General features: G+C 43.5%; 1 protein-coding gene across 8 annotated transcripts in view; it reads right to left on the reverse strand.

Annotated features, from left to right (window-relative positions):
• Positions 1–21,244, reverse strand: part of AGAP1 (ArfGAP with GTPase domain, ankyrin repeat and PH domain 1) — a 308,125-nt gene that overhangs the window by 204,396 nt on the left and 82,485 nt on the right. For all 8 annotated transcript variants that reach the window (XM_014261324.2, XM_005532757.3, XM_005532756.3 and 5 more), the window contains exons 2-3: positions 7,825–7,883; positions 3,731–3,818 (exon numbers count right to left, since the gene is read on the reverse strand). In XM_014261324.2, coding sequence (XP_014116799.1) covers positions 3,731–3,818; positions 7,825–7,883 — 147 coding nt within the window. The remainder of the gene's footprint in view (positions 1–3,730; positions 3,819–7,824; positions 7,884–21,244) is intronic.

Genomic DNA, 21,244 nt, shown 5'->3' on the forward strand with positions numbered 1-21,244 from the left:
TAAATGGAAAAACATGGACACTCATCCCTCAAGATGTAATTTCTACAGAGAATCAGAACCCTTCAGGTTGGAAAAGGCTTCAAGTTCATCAGTGCATGTTTTTCTTACAGGCTGGCAACTTATTTTTATGATACTTTCATGATATGCTTCAAAGGGCAGGCTGAGTGTGACACTTCATTTAATATTTTAACATTAAACATGACCATTCCTGCTGTTTTATGACCATTCCTGACATTCAAGTGATACACTGCTCACTGAGGTACTGAAAAAAGTAAGGTGGTGAAGGCTGCACTAGTATAAAAATATTTTTAGGTCAAATTTGGAAAGAGAGTAAATGATCACAGCTTTCTGAAAAAACGCATTAAAGACTTTATTCTGTACCTTTTACTGGGGGAAAATCTCATTTTTATTTTAAGTTTCTCCACTGAGAGAGGTGGAACCTCCAGTGACTGCAACAGCTACTTGTTGTCTCAAGTGAGGATGGTGGATGGCTTTTATGCTTTTTTAAACACTAAAAATAATTACTCCACATGAAATGAATAAATAACTCTTAAATATATCCCAAAGTACACAGAGAAAAAAAAACTTTTTTGTCACCCCAGCAGAGACACCCTGGACCATAATTTGTCTTTTTTTTTTTTATTAGACTCACCAGAAAACAAAGTACTGAAATAATCATGACATAACTTAAAATATTGACAGACATGCCAGAGATGTGGAAAAGCCTTTAAGTCATGTTTCACACCTCTGTAGCTTTTTGGAAACAAAACCCAAACAACTAACAGAAACCTCCTGACACCCACTACTCTTGTAAACTTCAGTTCACCTCGGTCTGCAAAGAATTCAGTCTCAAATTCCACATACACCACACATTTCTGTTTGCTCCTACAGGCAGAATTAAATTTTAAATGGGGTGGGAAAAAGAAAGCCACAGCATTTCCCACACCTTAATTGTTGTTCCAGTAGGTGAAGCACCCAGAAGTCGTAGGTTTTTCTTCCAGTCACTTAGAAGGTCCTTAGAAGATCACAAATCCCTAGGATTCCTTATTTCCCATCAATTCCTCCTTGTATCATCACAGAAAAAAACTGACAGTCCCAGACTACTGAAATTCCCCTCTAACAACAGGGTAACACATTGCTGCTTTTCTTACATCTGATTTAAAATGTGTCACTCAGCAGCACAGCTAAGTGTATGTCAAATATGCAGAGGAAGAGTCTCAAGGCCGTTTTTCTTCCTAATAAAAACTTGTTCTTTGAGAAAACAAAGGTTTGCAAGTTACAAACACATAAGGGACTGAAAAGTTCTGAAAAGAAATAAAAACTGGGGCAGGCAGTGAGAGAAAACTCCACTGTGAAGCCTAGGATTCCTCCTCTTGGTGGGGAGGTGGTGATGGGCAGCAAGAGAAATTGGTCACTTAGAGAGCTGAAGGAAATTTGAAACCATTTTTGCATAGTTAAAATTCCTTTACTGGAATGCTGAAGCCTTCAAGGCCTACAGGAGATGTGGCACTTGTCTGATGCAGGGCAGGTTTTGTGGTAATTGTAGCAATTTAGAAGGGAAAGGCGAGCAGAAATAGCAGTCCCTGGCCCTAAACCACCACTTTCACGTGAGGCAAATATCCATCACTTCATCCATTAAGCACTGATTTTATGATGCCTGATAAATTTAGATGTTAGGAAGCCATTCCAAACCAGTAAACTCAGGTTTTTCTAAATTGATCAAGTAGCTGACACCTTAACATCCGATACACATCCTCTTCTTTATCCAATTTAACAGCCTGGCACATTTACAGCCCCTCAGAAAAGGAAGAGGGGAGGATCCACAAGGGTCTCCAACGTGAAGGATTACACTTTCTTTTCTAGGGGCCTGTTTGAAGGACCTAAAAGTGCTCAAGACCAGGTTGGACCAGGCTTGGAGTGACCCAAGATGGTGGAAAATGTCCCTGCCCGTGGCAGAGGATGGAATCGGGTGAGCTTTAAAGGCCCTTTAACCCAAACCACTCTTTGGTTCTGTGATTCTCTGACAGAAGTAAAACACAACCAAATCACCACTGCATGTTTACTGAGGATAATTTATATGGTTTGAATTTCCTTTAATGCTGACTTGATTGGAAACCTTGACCTTATCCCTCACAAGGCAAATCAGAGCTCTTAATTATTCCAGTTTTCCTCTTGTTAATGAAATGCAACAGTGTCATTAGTGAGGCTTGTCAGCCACACTTATGTGCAGAGAAATGATTTGACACTGCTTTTGTCATCTAATCCTTTCAGGAAAAACAGTCACAGCGTCACTCAAGCACTGTAAATAAAAATCCTTCAAGACAAAGGGGACAGATGGCAACACTCCCAAGGAGTATCACCTAAAATATTCATCCTTTAGGAGGAGAGGAGGGTTAGCCCTGTCAACAGTCAGTAGATTTGAATCTTCCAAGGGAAAAAAACAACAGCCAAATATCCTCTGTTCATGAAGTGAGGATGTCCATGAAGATCTGTCAGGATAGTGATTTTTGCAGAAGATTTGCTGCACTCAGTGACACGACACCCTCCATCAGCATTTCTCACTATCAGCATCCAGAGGCATGGATCCACACACACCTCTGTGCAGAGGCTCAATTGCTACCACCAATTATTATTGTCAGTTCTAGCTACAAACCAGCAAAAATATTTAGGGCAAACTTACAAACTGCAAGACCTCAGTGTTAGTGGAATTGCACAGGAAAAGCCTTGTCCATCCCTCCCTTCCCCTCTCCTCCCATTTTAACTACAACTCCAGGCTGTTAAAATGTCAACTACCAAGCTAAACCAGCTTCCTGTGGTAAGAGTTAATTAGAAACAAATGTTATCAGAGATGCATGAAACTACAAACTACTGCTGAAGAGACAACTACAGCAAGAGACAAAAACAGTGAGATGTACTAAAGACTTGAAATAAAAAGGAAACAACTCAAAATGATACACAAAACAAGGGGAAAAAACGCTCTAGTACAGAAACCACCATCTGTCTCTTCAAAACAAGAGCTGCCATGAAGACAATGTATAGTTACCTGCATCCATATCTGCAAAGAAGGGAACAGCCAGTAAGGAAAAGAAGGAACCAGAAATTCAGTGTCTCAGAGTTGGATTTAAAAGTTCATAAGGAGAACAGATAAAGAAAAATAATCAAAAAAGTATTTACTGTAAATTAAACCTTGATAAGGTACTGTGATATTTTTGATTTCAAGCTATAAACTTGGATTACTGTTAAACACTACAGCATAAAAATTATTTTTCTATGCCATAAAAACATTTTTTAAAAAAAAGACCAAATATTTAATACATTAAACAATAAGCAAAGTTACACCTTTAAGTTCAGGCTGGTGAAGATTGTTATCCTCTCAACATCCTGATTGTACAGAAATCCACCACTACAGACAGTAATTGTGGCCTTCAACAGCCCAAAGCAGCACTACTAAGAGCAGTCAACTCCTCTGCATCAGGACTAATTCCCATATGGACACACACTGTGGGCCAAAGTAGTTAAAGGATGCTAAGCAATTATGGAAAATCTACAATTATACTCATCCTACATACTTGGTCTGGAGAATGTTAAAGCAAAAATCTCCATGAATTTTGAAGTAGTGCATGGATTTTTATTTTTTTTTTTTTGTTAATTCATTCCTGCATGATCAAGAATGAATAAGGATGTAGTTTTGGGAGGGGAAAAGAAGAGTGGGATTTGTGTATGCACATACCTTCAGGTGACTCCTCCTGGACATAGGTGCCGGTCAGGTACCGGTGCACCAGCGCTGACTTCCCACTTGCCAGGTTACCCACAATCCCCTGGAAATAAAAATAAAAAGGAGGAGGAACAAAAAATTCAACTGCAATTAATCCCTGTAAAAAGAAATGCATTCAAGCAAAATCTTCACACGGCAGTAACATCCCGAACAACAGACATGGTGCAAAACGTGCCAAGAGATAAAATAAATGGCTGAGCAGTTTGGGGTGCAAAGGACCTTCGAGATCATCTTGTTCCACCACCTTCCACCTCCCCATGGTGCTCCAAGCCTCATTCAACCTGGCCTTGGACACTTCCAGGGATGGGGCATCCTGTCCCAGGGCCTCCCCACACTCACAGGGAAGTATTTCAGCCCAAGCCCACAGGGGTTTTTCTTCCTGGAGGTGCTCAAAAGCCAAAAGACTTGAGTGTACTTGGGGTTTGTGGATGTAAAGGGGAACACAGAGCTGAGGACACTGTGCTCCCTTCTTGGGGGTGGGAGGTGATGGAAAATTCTTTCCCCCTTTGAAACAAGCCCAGCCTGCTCTGTTCTCTCCTGTTTACTTGACCCTCACCAGAGGTTGAGAACAGAAGGTCCCTGGAGAGAAGATGAACTCTGCTGATCTGCTCAAGATTGCCAAATGGACCGAGGCAGCAGCAATGGGCTGCACATCACTGCACATTCTCTACCCCATCTTCTTAATTCTAATTGGCAAGGAACTGTCCTCCTTATCAGACAGGAGCCAGCCACATGTGCTGGCACCCCAAATTCCCCCCTGCCTTGGACTGAGCCCACAGCGTGGGCAGCAGGGGAGGGAGGGATGCTGGGATGAGTCACAGGAAGAAAATGACATCTCTAACATGTCCCTTACCCCCAGAACATGAAGCAACCTCTCAAATTAATGAATTTTCTCTCCATTATATGCCCATGTACTGCAATACGTTTGCCTACTCCCACTCACAGCACAAAACCATTGAGACCTGAGGGAACCCTGTGAGTAAACATTTCAGCCTTGGCACCTCTTCTCGTCACCAAACCAACACCACCTCCCCTTCCTTACAAAGCTTCCCAGTCAAGTTCCTTCCCACTATTTTTTTTGCCTACAACAATGTACAAAATCCCCCCATTCAGGATTCACCACCATCAAAAAAGAGTTAACTTAGTGTGTGAAAGCTGAACTGTATTTTTAATGGTCTAGACATCTGGCCAAGACACAGTTTTCCAGTGAAACCTTCACTTACAAGTGATTAGCCTTGTGTGGATGGAAATTAATGTTATTTTCTATTACACTCATGCCAAAACTGTAATTTCCAGGGACAAGAGAAAAGCATCAACCTGGGGGTCCAATCAGAGGCAACATCCCATGGCTCGGATGGTTTTTTCTATCCAGAGACCCCCAATATTTGAAAGACATCAAATGATTCAAGAACACATACTTCAATTTTTTTAAATATCCCAAAGGTCATACCAGGTTACACCATTTGACAGCACTTCAGGTTCTCTGACACATTCTTACAAAGTAGCAGAAAGAAATTCTACACTGGTGAAAAAAAATAAAAATCTGAGTTCTGATACAGTTTCTCTCTTAATCAGCATTAGTATTTGCTTCAAGGCTGATCCCCCACAGTATGACAAAAATGCCAGCCTGTTTTCACAGCAGTCATATTCCTCTCTCCCCTGTTTCATACACAAACAATCCGAATCATCTCCATTTATTTATGGATATGTCTGAAATGCACCAAGTTATGACAAGCATGTTAGGGAACAAAAATACCACCCTAACCCAGTTCTGGGAGGAGAAAATTCAGCTACAACTCACTGCTCTTTTCAGTTATGACTTGTGCAACACTGAATCATTTATTTCCATGTGCCAGACATGCTGTAAAACAAACTCAAGCCACTTTGCCCACTCCTCCTAAAGCCTGTTGGGAAAAATAATAAACTGTATTGATGGCACTTGGCATTTTAAAGCTGTCCCTGAGAGGAGCCTGACTGCACTTTGCATATTTTTTTGCAAGAAATTTGGTGATTTTATCCAGAAATACGTCATGTTTATTCAGCCTAACATATCCTTATTTAATATCTGAATAAACAGGACCCAGAAACCCCAAAGGCACTGGTATCACCATGTTCCTGACCACAATAAAAGCATGAAAAGCCATAAGTTAAACTCAAGTACTGGATCAGCAGGAACCCATTACAGAATCCCAGACTGGTTTGGGTTGGAAGGGACCTTAAAGCTCATGCAGTTACACCCCCTGCCATGGGCAGGGACACCTTCCCCTATTTCAGGTTGCTCCACACCCCCTCCAAGGTGGCCTTGAATATCCTTCTGAGCACTGGAAAGAAACCAACCCTCATGTTGCTGAAAAAAGGAGGCAAAGACTGGTGTTTTTTCCTCAAAGGCACACTGAAAAATACCTCCTTCCTTTATTGCAGCCCTGGGGGCTTTCTCTGCTCTCCCAGAGCCAGTTTCTGTTCCCTTTAAAATTATGCAGAGCCCAAAGGGTGCAACAACAGCCACTCTAGAAATAAATAATAAATAAGTATTTGCCTCCCAGCCTGTACAGGAGGACACCCTCTCCCTTTAACATGGCCCTCATGTTCCTCAGCCACAAGGAGCACCCAGGATGAAGCTGAACTTTGGGAATGACAGAGGTGACCCACAGCCCCAGCCCCTCCCCAAGGGCAGACGTGAAGGAAAGGTAGAGCGGATTTCAGCTGGGCTTCCTAATTTACCCTTCCTGTTGGAGCTCAAGTTCACAGGAACAACTGCTGTTGCTGGCTTCCATCATTTGCAGTGCTATAATCAAATTATTCTTTTTGTAACAGCAGAAGTTCTGCTTTTACCCTTTGGCAGCAATCTCGTGGCATGCTGACCACTGCAAATCAATTCTCTGCAGCAGCCACACAGCTGAAATCTGCTTTCCCACCGCCCTGCTTCAGACAACACAGGCAAGACACCCAAGGTAAGCACTGACATGATGCAGCCAGGCTGTCACAAGAGAAAAATGTACCCTGACACCATCATATGGTGCTTGGTAATCGTTTGTGTTCTCAACTACAACATGGAGTACCTGCAGCTCTGGTCTCACCTGCAATTCCCAATTTTCTTGGTGGGTGCTGTGAATGAACAGGGCTCAGAGAAGGGGAAGGCATGTGCAAGGAAACCCAGGATAAGCCAGCTACCAGTGCTGGACTCCTATCCAACCAATACATCCCAGTCCTGAATTCCTGGTTTTTCACTGTGTGAGGTATTTGTGGTCTTCCAAACGACAGCATCTGTTTAACAAAACTCAGGCACCTTTCCTGTATTAGGGAGTTACATGCACTGACTGGCAGATTCTTCTTGTACTCACCTTGAGCACTGCTAAAGTCAAAATGGCCACACAACTGTAGTTGTGAGGATGCTGCCCCCATTAAAATGCCTCTCTCAGTGAATTTATCCTGTTAAATGTGCCCTTGCAGATACTCTCACCTCTATAAAACATTATTATCAATTCAGACTTGGGAAAGGGTTAAATTCTTTAAAGAGAGGGAGAACAGACATCTGGTCCTTTAAGAAATCATGAAAGCTTAATATGGGGAGATAAAATGAGCTTTACGCGTCAGCTGCTAACTTCCACTGCCCTCATAAGACTTCCCTGCTGAGAAGATCCCCCTTGGAAGCTGCTTCTTGGAGCAGAACAAACTCAAACAGCAATAAAATACTGAGAGATCTTTGAAGTATGATTAAAATAAATATTGAATATACATCATCTTCATAAAGATAGCCTCAGCCCTGGAAGTGTGTTCAGGGTCAGGTTGGAGGGGGCTTGGAGCAACCTGGAATAGTGGAAAGTGTTCCTGCCTGTGGCAGGGGGTGGAAGGGGGTGAGCTTTGAGGTCCCTCCCAATCTAAACCCTTCAGTGGGTCTATAACAGATACATAGAGGGAAAATTTCTGTATTTATTAAAATTGCTTTCTACATTTTTTCCCAACAGCAGCTCAAATTAAGCCTGGAAGATCCCCACTTGTGTGGGACATTTCCAGGATGTTTTCCAAGACAGGAGCAAACATGAACTCACCACTTTCAGCTCTGGTACAGATCGGCTCAGTGTCCATTCCTGGCTATTCACAAAGGCATCTGTGGAAGAGGAAAACATTCCCAACATCAGGATAATGACATTTAATACTCTGCTGCACACAATTTCATGCCACGGTTTTGGGAATGCGAGACCAAAGGCCACGCCTGATTCTTGGGAGGCTGACAGTCCAACATGACAAAAACCATGGAAATGATACAAAAAAAATTCCAGAAATTGCCATTCTGCATGGATTTGCTCTCAGCAGCAAGTGCTCCCACATCATCAGCAAGCTCAAAGTAACCCCAGGCTCTTGGAGCTGTGCAAAGGCTCTTCCGGTGTGTACCTGGTTAAACCATTTCCCATGCACAGCAACACATTCCTTCCCTACAGGAGAAGCCTTGGATTTGTCACGTTACAAGTCACTGACTGCAGCTGCCACCATCTGCAGTAACTTCTCCACCCAGGTAAATAAGAAAATTCGCTGGTTCTAAAGCATGTTATTTTCTACTGCACATCACAATGTCAGCAACTTCAGCAACCAGTCAGTGGGAACATCCCTGCTTAGGAAGGGGGAAATCTCTCTTTTTTCCTCAAACACACTATTTTTTCAATAGCATAATCTAAGCAGAAATAAACCACAGATCCATTTACTACAAAATTAATTAAAAACTACTTGGGGCAGGGATTGATTTCTTGAAGAAAGGCAAGTTTCTCACAGAAATTATGTTCTTTGGGCTGCACTTGGCTCCTGCCTCACTGACAATTCCACACCAAAGAAGAGAAATAAGGCTCTGTTTTTCTGTATTTAGAAACTTTCACAATTTCGTTCCTTCCCTAAAGGTCTGATCAGCTGTAAGCAAACAGACAGTGATGTTTCTGTTACAAACCCAGCATGGATCCTGATTGAACCCCTCCAGAACCATGCGAACCAGCTGAATGCCTGTTCTGCACAGAATGCTCTTACTGAGGAGATCAGCTCCAACTCCACAGAAATGAAGCAGCACCGAGATTTCCAGTGTTCCAATCAATTCCTGAAGCCACAGGAAAATAACAGATGGAAAGTTACACCTTACCACATTTTTAAGAAAGCCACTTAAGGTCCTGCAAGCCACTGCTTCCCCTCCAATAAACCCATCAGCAGGAGGAGAAGGCAGTTTCATTTCATTTTTTGATCTGGAGAGTAATTCTGTGATTCTGTGAAATTGAAGGCAATTTCCTACTCTAGATGTGACCCTCACTAACTTCAGAAACCACCCAAGTTTTCCCAGCACCCACCTAAAAACAAACACTTGCATTTTCCAGTGTCTCTATTAAATATCTTGCTCTTGCCTCAATATCCCAAAAAGACCTATTAGCTAGGAATTAGGAAAGCTCCAGATGTATGTAACATCTTTCTGTATTAAATCCTGTGTGTACCTATATGAAAACACATGGAAAATGATCAGTATTTTGGTACAGGGATGAGCTCCTCCCACACACTCACTGGCAGGGGAAGGAAAACCAAAGGCTCAGAGTGAAAAGCTCTGAAGACCTAGGGTAACCTTTGGCATTCCATGTGCAAGAGAAGACACTGGTCATGCAGCTCCTGTTCCATCACCTGAAGTCCCTCTGGATCAAAACCCCAGGAAGAGCTTTCTGTGCTACACCCAGCTGACAATAACTTGAGATAGACACAAAACAAGCAACAATTTTCATTTGGGAACACTGCATGCAAGACCTGCTCATGATTAAAGCATTCCAAAGGGACCACAGCTTGGTTTAGGGATGTTCTCCTACCTTCCTGTGGTAAGGAATGTTTTCCCAGACAGGGAGCAATGGAATGGGGAGCTTTAGATTGGGTATTGGGAAAAATTTCACTGCCCTAACAGGAAATTATCAACTGTCATGGTTTGCTTTGAGCTGCTGTGGATTTGGGAAGGAACAGCCAAGGCTGAATGAGATGAGGAGGTTTCAGCTCATCTCCAGACTCTCAGGAGTCAAACAAAACCATCAGTCCCAGGCAGGTATTATCCCTGACTCGTGGAGGTTTAGATGTGTGAAACAAACTGGAAGAGCTCCCTATTAATGTCAACAAGCTTCCATAAAAAAGAACCACTGGATTTTATCACCATGGAAGGTAAGAAAAAGATGAGTGAGCAAATCACTGGTGCTGACTTGGAGAACTGCAAAAAAATCTGCCAAGCCAAAGGGTAAACTGCACAAGGGTAACAAGAACATCACAAATCCTGTTTTTATCTACAGTAAAAACCTTAAAATATTATTTTGGAAGACCTGTGCTTTCCAAAAGGACAAATCAGGGAGGCAATGAAAGCTAGAATTCCAAAAAGCACAGAGGCCAAAAGACAAAACAGAAGGTGGGCAGCTGCAGAAAGGAAGCCCAAGGGTGTGGATTTATTCCTCCTACTTGGTCCTTCCTTCATCAAAATACACCAAAACCCCACATCAAGAGCTTCCAAAACTGTATCAGGTCTCAAAGACCCTCCACATGGGCAATATATGTATTTTAATCCTGATTGGCAACATAAGAAATAAAATTAAATTCACTAGTCAAGGTGCTAGACTTCTTAACAAAGCTACCTTCCCCTTTTCTGCTGCCCAACCTGCCCTTGGTTCCTGCCCCCGCACAGGTTTTGAGTGTCTAAAATACTTGATAAAGGTTGAAATTCCATTTTATTGCGAAAGTACACCTCTTCAAAACAAAACCCAAACAAAAACCACCCTGACCTCAACCCAGCTAATTTAAACTAAAATCTCCCACTTCTAATACCCTCAATTTGCAATTAATTTACATAAGGTTTTCCAGTGCCCTTTAAAAAAATAAAGCCAGCCATTTCTATTAGGAGATCTATGAGATTCCTTTACACTGGCATGTTTACAAGGAATTACCACAGTAAAACACAGAACAGGGCAGGAAACAGCGCCTGGTCTCTCCAGCAGTGTGAGGTTTGTGTGCCATCATTGGGATGGACGTGGAAGCACCCTCCACCCAATTCACTTTCTAGGAATGCCTCAGGAAAGACTGACTCATTCCAAGTTAATCCCAAGATCCACAGAAGTTAAGGTGAAAAGGTCAAATACTTGCAGATAGAACATCACAGACAGGTCTGGGGATTTGCCTTAATTTCCTAAATAGAGAAAACTAAATTATAGATACAGCATGAAACACTGGATCCATCAAATTGGAACGTGCAGAGTCCAAATTGTGCAGCCCACAAAAATCCTCTGCTGAAGCTACAACCCCCCCACCACCACATGTTGATTTAAACATATTGGAAGAGATTTGCATAATAAATAGAACCATATGTATGAAGTTGATCAACTAGGGTCTTGTTTGTATTACTGCCCAGCTCTGGAATTCCAGTGAACTCAACCTTCATGTCCCACTCCAGGCTCCACACATGCAAGGAATTACTTTTGTCAATAATTAATCACAGTTGCATGTGCTGCTCCTTTCATTTCTGCATCACTGATCAAAAGCTTCAAATATTCATGGTGTCACTTGTGTCTTTTTAAAACGTGCACCAAGAAGATGCACAGCTGCATCTCCTTCACAAAGATTTCTTTGCCACAACAGAAGTCTTCATTTTCCTTTTCCTCAATTCTTCTGGTTTTATTTCTACCACTACACTAAAGCACGAACTCCAAGAGGATCCTTGGCTGATTTAAAACCTCAGTTTAGTAACTCAGCCCCACCCAGAGGAACCTTATTAATTCCAGTATTAAGAATGAGATGTAGACTTTGGTTCCACCACACAAATCCCAGAATGGTTTGGGTTGGAAGCAACCTTGAAGCTCATCCATTCCACCACGGGCAGGGACACCTTCCACTATCCCAGGTTGCTCCAAGCCCTGTCCAAACTAGCCCTGGATACTTCCAGGGATGGGGCAACACCTGCTGAGGTGAAATCCTGGGGTCTGATGGCCACTCTTGCCCAGATCCATGCACTCCATGGCACTGGACAACAGCTGATTCCAAGGTCTGACTGTTCCAACACTTCCTATTTAAAAAACCCCGCTAAGAATTTTCCAACAGAAAAATCTACTTCTTCAAATCCAGGAATGACCACTAAACTCTAAATAAATATTAGCAAAAGAATGTTAATGAGAGAACACAGGGTGAAGCACCAATGAATCCCAGCATCCACGATTCAAGAGGGGAGGGAAGTCATGAAAACCAGAAATGCTTCCCAGCCATTCCAGCAATAACCACAGCAAGGGCCTGGCTGTTCAGAGTCCAGCAGTCTGGCTCATTCCACCCTTGGGTTTTCACACTGGAGACCCTCTCCTAAATTAACTCCATTTACTGCCACGGGCAACAGCAGCAAGGCAGCTAATGGGACCTCTGAGAAAATGGTTCTAACTGGGGCCAATCAGATTTACACCACCCCCTCCATCCTGAGGAAAAAATCCTCCCCAGCCAGTGCAATTTGTCTGTTTACTATTTTGGGAGAGCCTGGGCAGCCCCAATATTAACACAGCACTGGGCAGTGCCCATCAGCACCCCTTGAGCCACCAACCTTGTTTTGCCCTTTTTTTCACCTTAATCTCTCACCCTTGAGTAGCAAAAAGCTGAGAAGCTCAGAGCTTTCTCTTCCTCTGATCCACATGGAAATTCAATGGCAACCTGACCAAAAAGAGTGGTGAGGGAAGGATGGGCAGATCTCTCTGCAGGATGACATGAAAGGACTTCAATCTTTCACAATTCTTGGAAAGCTTCTCTGCAAGAGCTTCCCTCAGGCAATCCCAACGTTACTTTGCTGTCCTTCTAAATGAGGAAAAGCTGTAAATAAATAGAATATAGAAAAGCCAAGGGATTTCTTTGCAAACTCACAGCTAAAGATCCTTTTTGCTAAGAACAGGAACCCTCAGAAACATGGGAATTAAGTTACAAGTACCAACAGCTATGTCACACACTGCTCTCCCCTTCAGTAATTTCTGCATTACAAGCAATATTTAGAGTTTCTTCTCCTTTGAAATAAAAACCTGAGAGTGAACAGGTACAGAAAATATTCCTACAAGCTTCCACTTGTCCACAAGGATGCAAATAAGGCCACACATCTCTGTCTTGGAGCTGTATCAAAGCAGCACTTTCAGGACGTATTTCCCAAGGCTCGTGTGCTGATTTTCTTAGCAAAGAGGGAAACGTGCAGATTTTGGGTTGAGACTTGTGATCCTCCTAAAACATGCATTTTTCAGGAGGGGTAATCTCACAGCACATCCTCTCCAACCCAGCCCCAAGCACCTTAAGTCAAAGCACTGAGTCAGTTCCAACAGAAAATAGCAGAAAACCATCCTGACATGTTGATTTCTAAGCTTTGCATAATATATTATTTGGAAGATCGTGTTATGTTTCAAAAGGCTCTTTTTATATATTTTATGGGGCTCTCAGCAACCTGGTCTAGTGGGAGGTGTCCCTGCCCATGGCAGGAGGTGGAACTGGTCAGGCTTTAAGGTCCCTTCCAACACAAATCACCCTGGAATTCTATGAATCTTTACCCCTGATGTGTTTAGATTTTTAAAATCAGTTTTTTTATACAGGTCCTCTCTGCTTATTCACTCTGTTCCATTACACCAAACAATAACTACAAAGCAGTAACAAATAAAACCTTGAGAAACCCACCCACAGCAGTACCAGGATGATTTAAGGTTTTATTTCCTCCCTACTCAGTGTGACAGAATCATGGATTCTATGGCTTTCCACTGTATGCCAGTTAGGAATTACTGCTGCAACCACCCAGCTCCAAACAGCCCCTTTTTTCCTTCCTGAACTGCAGATGTGTAATTTATAATTCTCAGGCACTTTAGGCAAAAAGCAGCATTGCAGCTCCCTGCCCTCCTCCGGGTGGGAACTCCAGCCAGGCTCTGGGAATCACATCCCACCCCTGCACAATGCTGTATTTACACTTCACTAACAGCATTAATACACACACTGCAGAACAAGTCACCAAACTGCCACAGAGCAATTCAATTACAGCCCTAAAACCAGAGGGATTTCACGAGCTGTCAGTTTAAGACTCCTCCCATCCCCTGCCAGTGCTGTCAGGATGGATAAAACCCCAGCAGCTCTTCCAGCTCCAGTGTAAATGTTTGATATTGGACAGATTTATCGCTGGCCGTACCCGATTCCTAATTATAAACAGGAAAACGAGGCTGAGCTTAGAGCAGTTAAAGCATCAGGAATCTGAGCTTGCTCACCAGAGCCTCCCATATCTCCAACATCTGAAAAACCTTTCCCTGTAACTGAGAACTGTATTAAAGAGATATTTAGGTCAAAGCCGTAATCTCTCTTCCAGCAGCGTCTGGCAGCTGCAGCAGCGTTATCCTTTGTGCTGCCATGGAAACAAAAGGAGGACCAGGGATGCAAAGAGCTGCACAAGCTCCCCAGCCAGCCTTTCCCAAAATACGCTTCTGGCCTTGGGAATTGGAGAGCACTTGGCTCTTGCCACGGCATTTGGGTTTTGTCTTCAATTTTCAAATTGTTGAAATAAAAATATTTCAACAGTTTGCTGCTAATATTCCCCCCCCTCACATCTACAGCCACTCTACACAGCTTTCAGGTGGGTGCAGAGATGTTACCTCCTTAGGGATAACCCCATTCCTACAAAAGGAATGATGGACAGTGGATCCAAGTATATTCCCAAACCCAATCTCATGCACTAAGTTTTACAAGTAACACCACCAAATTATTTGTTTTGCCCTTAAATATAATGTAGCTCTAACCCTGACTACTCATCCTAACCCCGCCCACCCCACAAAACAAAATCCTAAAACCAAACAGAGCAGATATTTTGGCTGTAGGATTTTTACAAGGAAAAATAAATTACATACTTAACAAGTAAAACTTCCCATTCCCTGTATTTTCCCAGTGGGTTGGGTTCAGGAGCTGACACACACAGTTAGTGTAAGAGAAATTAAAATCCCACAGATGAAACCACAGCTTTCTCCTGAGACAACTCTGCCGTGGGAGAAACCCAGAGCACGTCAGCAAGGGATGTTCGGAGTGAGGACTGTCAGGAATACAGCTCAGTTCCAATCAAATGCACATTTCCTAACACATCCCCCTGAGAAATGTGGCACTGGAAGTCTGGGCCAGCCCCTTTTCCAACAGGCAATGACAACCCCATCAAGAGGCTGAAGGAATATAAAAAGCAGACAAAGAGAAAATGAAAGCATCCCTGTAGTACAACTGCTCCCTGCTCCAATAAAATTGGGAAAAGATCATCTCTGCAGTGCAGTAATATCTTTTTTTACAGGCAATAAACAATGTTTCCTAAGGGCCAAATCCCCACAGAAATTCAGCTAAACACAGAAGCACAGCAGAAATGGAATCCAGGAAGAAAAAGAAGGCACTGGGGATGGAATGTTTGGTAAATGCCTTATTTTGTTGGGTCTGCCCAAAAGCAGGGCAGTGTCAGAGGTGAGGTCTGTTGTCTCCCATCTCCTGCCTCAGGGGAAGGGCAGTGCCAGCACAGGAAAGACAATCCCACACGGAACTCAGTGAAAATCTGGCGATAAAGTTTCAAGCTGTTCAAGTCACACAGGAGGAAAAATCCACAACTAAATCTGTGTCCCAGCAAGGATGTCCAAAGTACCCAAAATGAGACCCTTCAAAAACCATAGCCTGGGCTGCCTGTCCTGACTATAGACACAAACAAGGATTTAGCCTTTCTTATTCAAATCCAAATATTAATGAGGAACCTCCCTGAGAAGCATCAAAGATGAAAAGGGACAGCTTCTGCAGTTGGCACAAGAAGAATCGGCGTCAAAGGATAAATTAAAAAAGATGAAGTGGGGGGAAAAAAGAGCATTTTGAAAGAATATATAGAAACAGATTTATCTGGCAAGAAGAAAAGTCACAATAGAGATGCAAAAAAAAAAAAAAAAAAAAAAAAGAAAGAGGCTTTGCTTGCTGGGCAGGCTGAAAAGACTTTTAGCTTTTCCAATAGGTAAGAATGACTGCAACTCAAAAAAAAGGCAAAAAATTAGCAAGTTCCCACTTGTTGACTACTTGGTAGAGAAGGAAATGGAATCATGGAGTCTCCTAAGCAGGAAGGGACCCACCAGGATCAGTCCAACCCCTGGCCCCGCACAGACATCCCAACAATCCCACCCTGGGCATCCCTTAATGCTCCTTGGACTCTGACAACCTCAGGTGTGCCCAGCTCCCTCTGGGGGAAGAACCTTTCCCTGATCTCCTCACACAGCTCCAGAAGCAATACTAAATAAAACCCAAGCACACATTAAGCCAGCCTGCACAGGATTCCCACCCCTGGGATTCCACTGGAGATTGTCCTGGGGCAACACCTGAGCATCACCAAAACTTCAGCAGCAGAACATGAAGCAGATGGCAGCAAATGAGCAAAACCACAGCAACTTTGGGGGAAAAAAGGCATAGGAGGAAGAAGAGAAAAGGAATAACAAGTCATGCTCAACAAAATGGTGACAAAAGTACAAACACATGAGAGTGGCAGACACCAAGTTCCAGATTAAAAATTGATGGCCTGGAGTGACAGGACAAGGGGCAATGGCTCCCCACTGCCACAGGGCAGGGTTAGATGGGATATTGGGAAGAAATTCTTCCCTGTGATGGTGGACAGGCCCTGGCACAGGGTGCCCAGAGAAGCTGTGGCTGCCCCTGGATCCCTGGAAGTGCCCAAGGCCAGGCTAGGCAGGGCTTGGAGCAACCAGGATAGTGGAAAGCGTCCCTGCCACAGCAGGGGGTGGGATGGGGTGAGCTTGAAGGTCCCTTCTGCCCCAAACCATCCCGGGATTCTGTGAACAAGCAATTCAGAGAGAGGCAGTCTCTTCCCATAAACACAGACCTTGAAGTGTTTTTCTCACAGCTGTGCATCTCTGCTAAGGACACTGCCAAGGTCCTACAGGGACTTGCAGCTCTATTGTCTTTGGGATTGTAACAAAAGGGAAAACTACTGGGCTGGGTTTTAATCTGCCTCTTACCAGTTTCACAACATGCTTCTTAATCTTTAAGTAAGTAAGAAGGGATGAACATGAGTGACTCCATCTTTACGTCCCCCTCCTCTCTCATGCTGATCCCTCTTGGCTGCCCCACTCCTCACCGGGGGTTGCTCTTGGCTGGACCAAATTCGTCACCTTTTACTGTCCCCACACTGACCTACAGCAAGTTCAAGCCACCAGGATGTCCATCACTAACCATCACCAGGTTCTTCTGTAGCTGTGCACAACCAGCTCCTGGTTTTTGCTTTCCCTGGGCATTCATCAGTATCTTAACCTGAAGAGGCTGCAGCAGATTCCTCCAGGATTTGTTGCTGGGTCTTTTCAACACAAAAAAGAAAATCAATTATTTATTCCTAGACATGATTTCCTACTTTTTAAAAAGTTTTATGCACAAGAGGACAGACCCTCCTTCTTATCTGATGGCAGCTCAGCTCAGGTCTTTAGCAAGAGCAATCAAAATGAACAGATTTCCTTTGTTCTCCCCTACAAAACTCCAGTAAATGTGAGCTATGATTCTCCCCATGAAGACAAGTCTGCCTTTCCCCAGCACCTCATTTACCCAGCCAGCTATAGACCTCACTCAATTCCATCTTGCTGGTTGCTGGCAGAGGCAAACTCTACCCTTCATCACACCCAGGCAGCCAGGATGAAGTCAATATGGTTTAATGGGTGGGATCCTATAACTCAGCTGAACCTACAACTCTCCCCATCCCCAAAATGCCCCTACCCTCTCGAGGAACCTGCAAAGGAGTGATGGTGCCATCGAGGACTCTTTTTTCTCCTGCTGCAGTCACAGCACCCACATGCCAAAACCTGCAGTGACACAAGTTCAGTCACTTACAAATCAGCTCATGGCTCATCCTCCTTGCTTCTGAACCCAAATCTGTGCTCTGACATCATCTAACCATTCAAATTGACCTTTTTCAGTGCTTTTAACTGAGGCTACGGAAAACAGGTCCAGAAGGTTTGTACAGAAGTACATCTAGAAAAACATTTCCCCTCTCCACCAGGGAAATGATGACTTGTTTATGCAACACATTTCTGAAAACATTTTTTAGAACTGGAGTCATGTCTCCCAGATTGCTATGCTGGTTGTCAAAACAGAGCCTCTTTTTCCCTGACTGTGCCATATGTAATCCTAAATTCACTTTCCTTAACTTGATATCACCCATGCAAGATTTGGAGATGATTAGTGGAAAATACACAAATGGGACACTGTTCTCCAGAGAACAGCCCAGCAGGAATAATCTGACAGGGTTTATATTTATTAGCCTGATGCACATCTAACTTGTTTAAACAAAGCTTTTGTCAAATGTTAAAAAAATAAAAAAAAAGTCAGTGCAATCCAAGGCATGGTCTCAAAGGGAATTAATGCTGAGCTGGAACCAGTGCAAAAGCCTTGCTTAGAGCAACAAGGAAACGGTGCAGAGGGGGCCCATTTTCTGTCAGTTGTGCAGAGATCCACTATGAGAAAAAGGCTGATTTCCTCAGAGCTGACATGGAGAGCCTAAAGCAGGAAAGTGGGGCAGGGAACACATGGTCAGTGTCTGGTCTCCTGAGGTGAGGAGATGGCCCCATGAAGCTGCTCAGAACAGGCAGGTACCCTGGATGCTCTCCCTGTCCAGGAACTCTGCTCTGGCAGCACACCTGAGCAATGCAGACTCACTTCAGATGCTTCAGCTTCCCAGTTAGTTTTTATCTTCCTGCAACAAGGCTAATACCCACTTACTCCATTTCATTACCCTGCTGCCCAAGAGCCTGTAAAGCCACCAAAACATTAAACCAGCACTAAAAACCTGGGACCCAGCACAGCTGAGCCAGGGATGCATCCTGAAGCCAACAGAAAGCCAAGCAAGCAGGGGAGGGCTCAGGTCTGCCAGCACCTTTTGCCTGAGAACTGCTTAAAAACAGTTAATAACAGCTAGAGAAGATAACATGACTAAATGCTCCATTAGGAAAGAGTTTCCTTCCACAGCTTCCTATTTAAAAAGCACCTGCTACCACCAGGCATTTCAGAAAATACAGGACCCATGCAAGTACAAAGTATTTATTTTGGAAATCCAAAACATTGTTCACATGAACTTTGGACTCGGTGGCTGCAAACACAAAGCTTCTTTCAGCTCTCCCCTGCAGATAAAGCTGCAGGTTTGGAGGAAGCCAGAAGTCAGGAAAAACCACGAGGATGCCAAAGTCCATTCCCTATCATTCCTTCGGCTTCTCCTCCCCTCCCATCATCCATCCAGCACCCACAGCACCTGAAGAATTATTGCAATGCCCGAGATCTAAATCAACACAGAACCATTGCAAATATCCATTTGTTAATCCTTCTCCATTTGAGGCTTATATAGCTCAATCTTTACTTTGCCAGAACTGGTAATATGACTTTTTTTTTTTATTTTTTTATTTTAAAAAAATACCACTCATCAAGGAATCAGACTGCTGTGGGTCTTTGCAAAAATCCTGCCCTCTGGCTACACTCTTATTTGTGTTTCCTGGGTGAAGCCAAAAAACTCAAGTGTGTTTTCCAAGCTTCAGCAGGTTCCCATCACCTCAGGCACATACTTTAAACTCAAAGCCCTGCACTAGAAATTATATCTTTAAAAGAGCCCATGCAGAGCTCAGTAATCAGAAACCAATTTTGTTCACCTAAGAGACCAAACACCTCTGTCCTTTAAGTCCTGGCTCTGATGCTTTGCACGTTTGCTATTTTACAACATGCAAATGAGGCCTATTAAAAGATAATTTGGAAAATATGAGCTATTTTTGCACAAGCCCTCTTGCTGCATCTTGACCTATAATGTGCTCTAGCAAACCATGCTGTAAAGTCCCTGCACCCAAACACTTCAAGAATTATCCTCCCTTCAAATCCGGTTCCCTACTAATCATATAACCTCCTATTTCCTTTATATGAGCTAAGAAAGGAAAGCTGGGGACCAGTTTATATTCTTTGTCACCTCTGTGCCACTTCCTCAGGTAAACTCAACCCCATCAGCCACTGATATTCATGATGAAAAATTCTTCTCATGTCTAGAAAAAAATAAAAATAAAGAATGCCAAAAACCCACACAAAGATCTAAAATGTAGTTCAAAGCCAACACGAAGGGTGTCAGCCTCTACTCCAGCAACACCACCAGCACACACTCTTAAGAAAATAATTAACACAATCAAGTGCAGCCTTAAAGCCTTAATAAAACACAGCCACTTGGAAGCAGTACAGCAGGGAAAGAGAATGCAAACAGCCACAGTCTCCAAATCTCAAGAAACCACCCCAAAAGCAGCAGCAGAACACGTGACAATGAATGCACACTTCCAGAATCCAGAGGGACCAGCTCTGCCCTTTCCACAGAGCTCCCAAAAGCTGCTCCCGCACGAAGCCAGGGGAGCTCTGTCCTTAGGATCACACAGACAAACATGTGGTTAGCACATCAAGGCAGCTACTGGGGCAGATCAAAACAATTCCTGGCTCCTCCTCCCCGTTTAAATGGATTTATTTTTTCCCAGGCAAAGGCGGGCAGGGGGACGAGGCGCGCAGTGCAGGCTGCAGCTGCTGCCAGCAGCTGGAGCAGACCCCAGCAGAGCTACAGCATTCTGTATTTTTTTAAGCTGCAGTGCATGAGAGTTCATTCACATCCCAGAACGAAAACAAGGCAAACCCCAAAATAAACTTCGCTGTCTTACTAATTAAAGAGATTCGTTCCTCCAGGAAGGCCAACACAAACCACTGCTGTGGGGTTAAGGATGTATTTTTAGCACTCAGTCCTTCCAGTATTTTTATGGAGGCTGTGCAAGGAAACCAGAACCTGACTACTCCTGTAGCATCATCAAAAGCTCTGTCTAGGAAGGGTTTCCCCCCCGCCCCAATATTTATTTGAAATGCCACAAGACATTTGCATAAGCTAAATCCAAGCAATACTGGAATTTCTTCTCCAGCATCCAGGTTTTCACTCCCATTCCATTTGAGGAGCCAGTGAATTTTGACAGCCACCACAGAGCCCAGAATGGTTTGGGATGAAAGGAACCCACAAAACCTTCTCATTTCACCCCTTGCCATGGGCAGGGACACCTGCCACTAAACCAGGCTGCTCCAAGCCTCGTCCAGCCTGGCCTGGAATACTTCAAGGGATGTGGCAATTTCAACAGATGTCTTATTTAATAATTCTGGCACATTTTTAATTGCCTTTGCTGACCTTTCCACTTAATTCACAGCAGTGATGGGGCTTTATCATACTGCAGGGCACACTGCCAACAAATAATACTACTTATAAGATAAAAACCTGGACTTAACAGCAAAAGGCATGAGTTTAAAACCAAGAGAAAAACAAGCATTTCCAAATTTACTGTCTTCATCTAGCTCTAGGAAACTGTTCCCAAAGGCATGGAGTATGAAAATCTCACTTTCCCGGCACAAGTTCACTGCTTTTCTAACAAGCCAACAAGTTTCCAC

This window comes from Pseudopodoces humilis, chromosome 8 (genome assembly GCF_049639895.1).
Source record: "Pseudopodoces humilis isolate 2021_Gansu_Grassland_sample_001 chromosome 8, ASM4963989v1, whole genome shotgun sequence".
NCBI classification, from domain to species: domain Eukaryota; kingdom Metazoa; phylum Chordata; class Aves; order Passeriformes; family Paridae; genus Pseudopodoces; species Pseudopodoces humilis.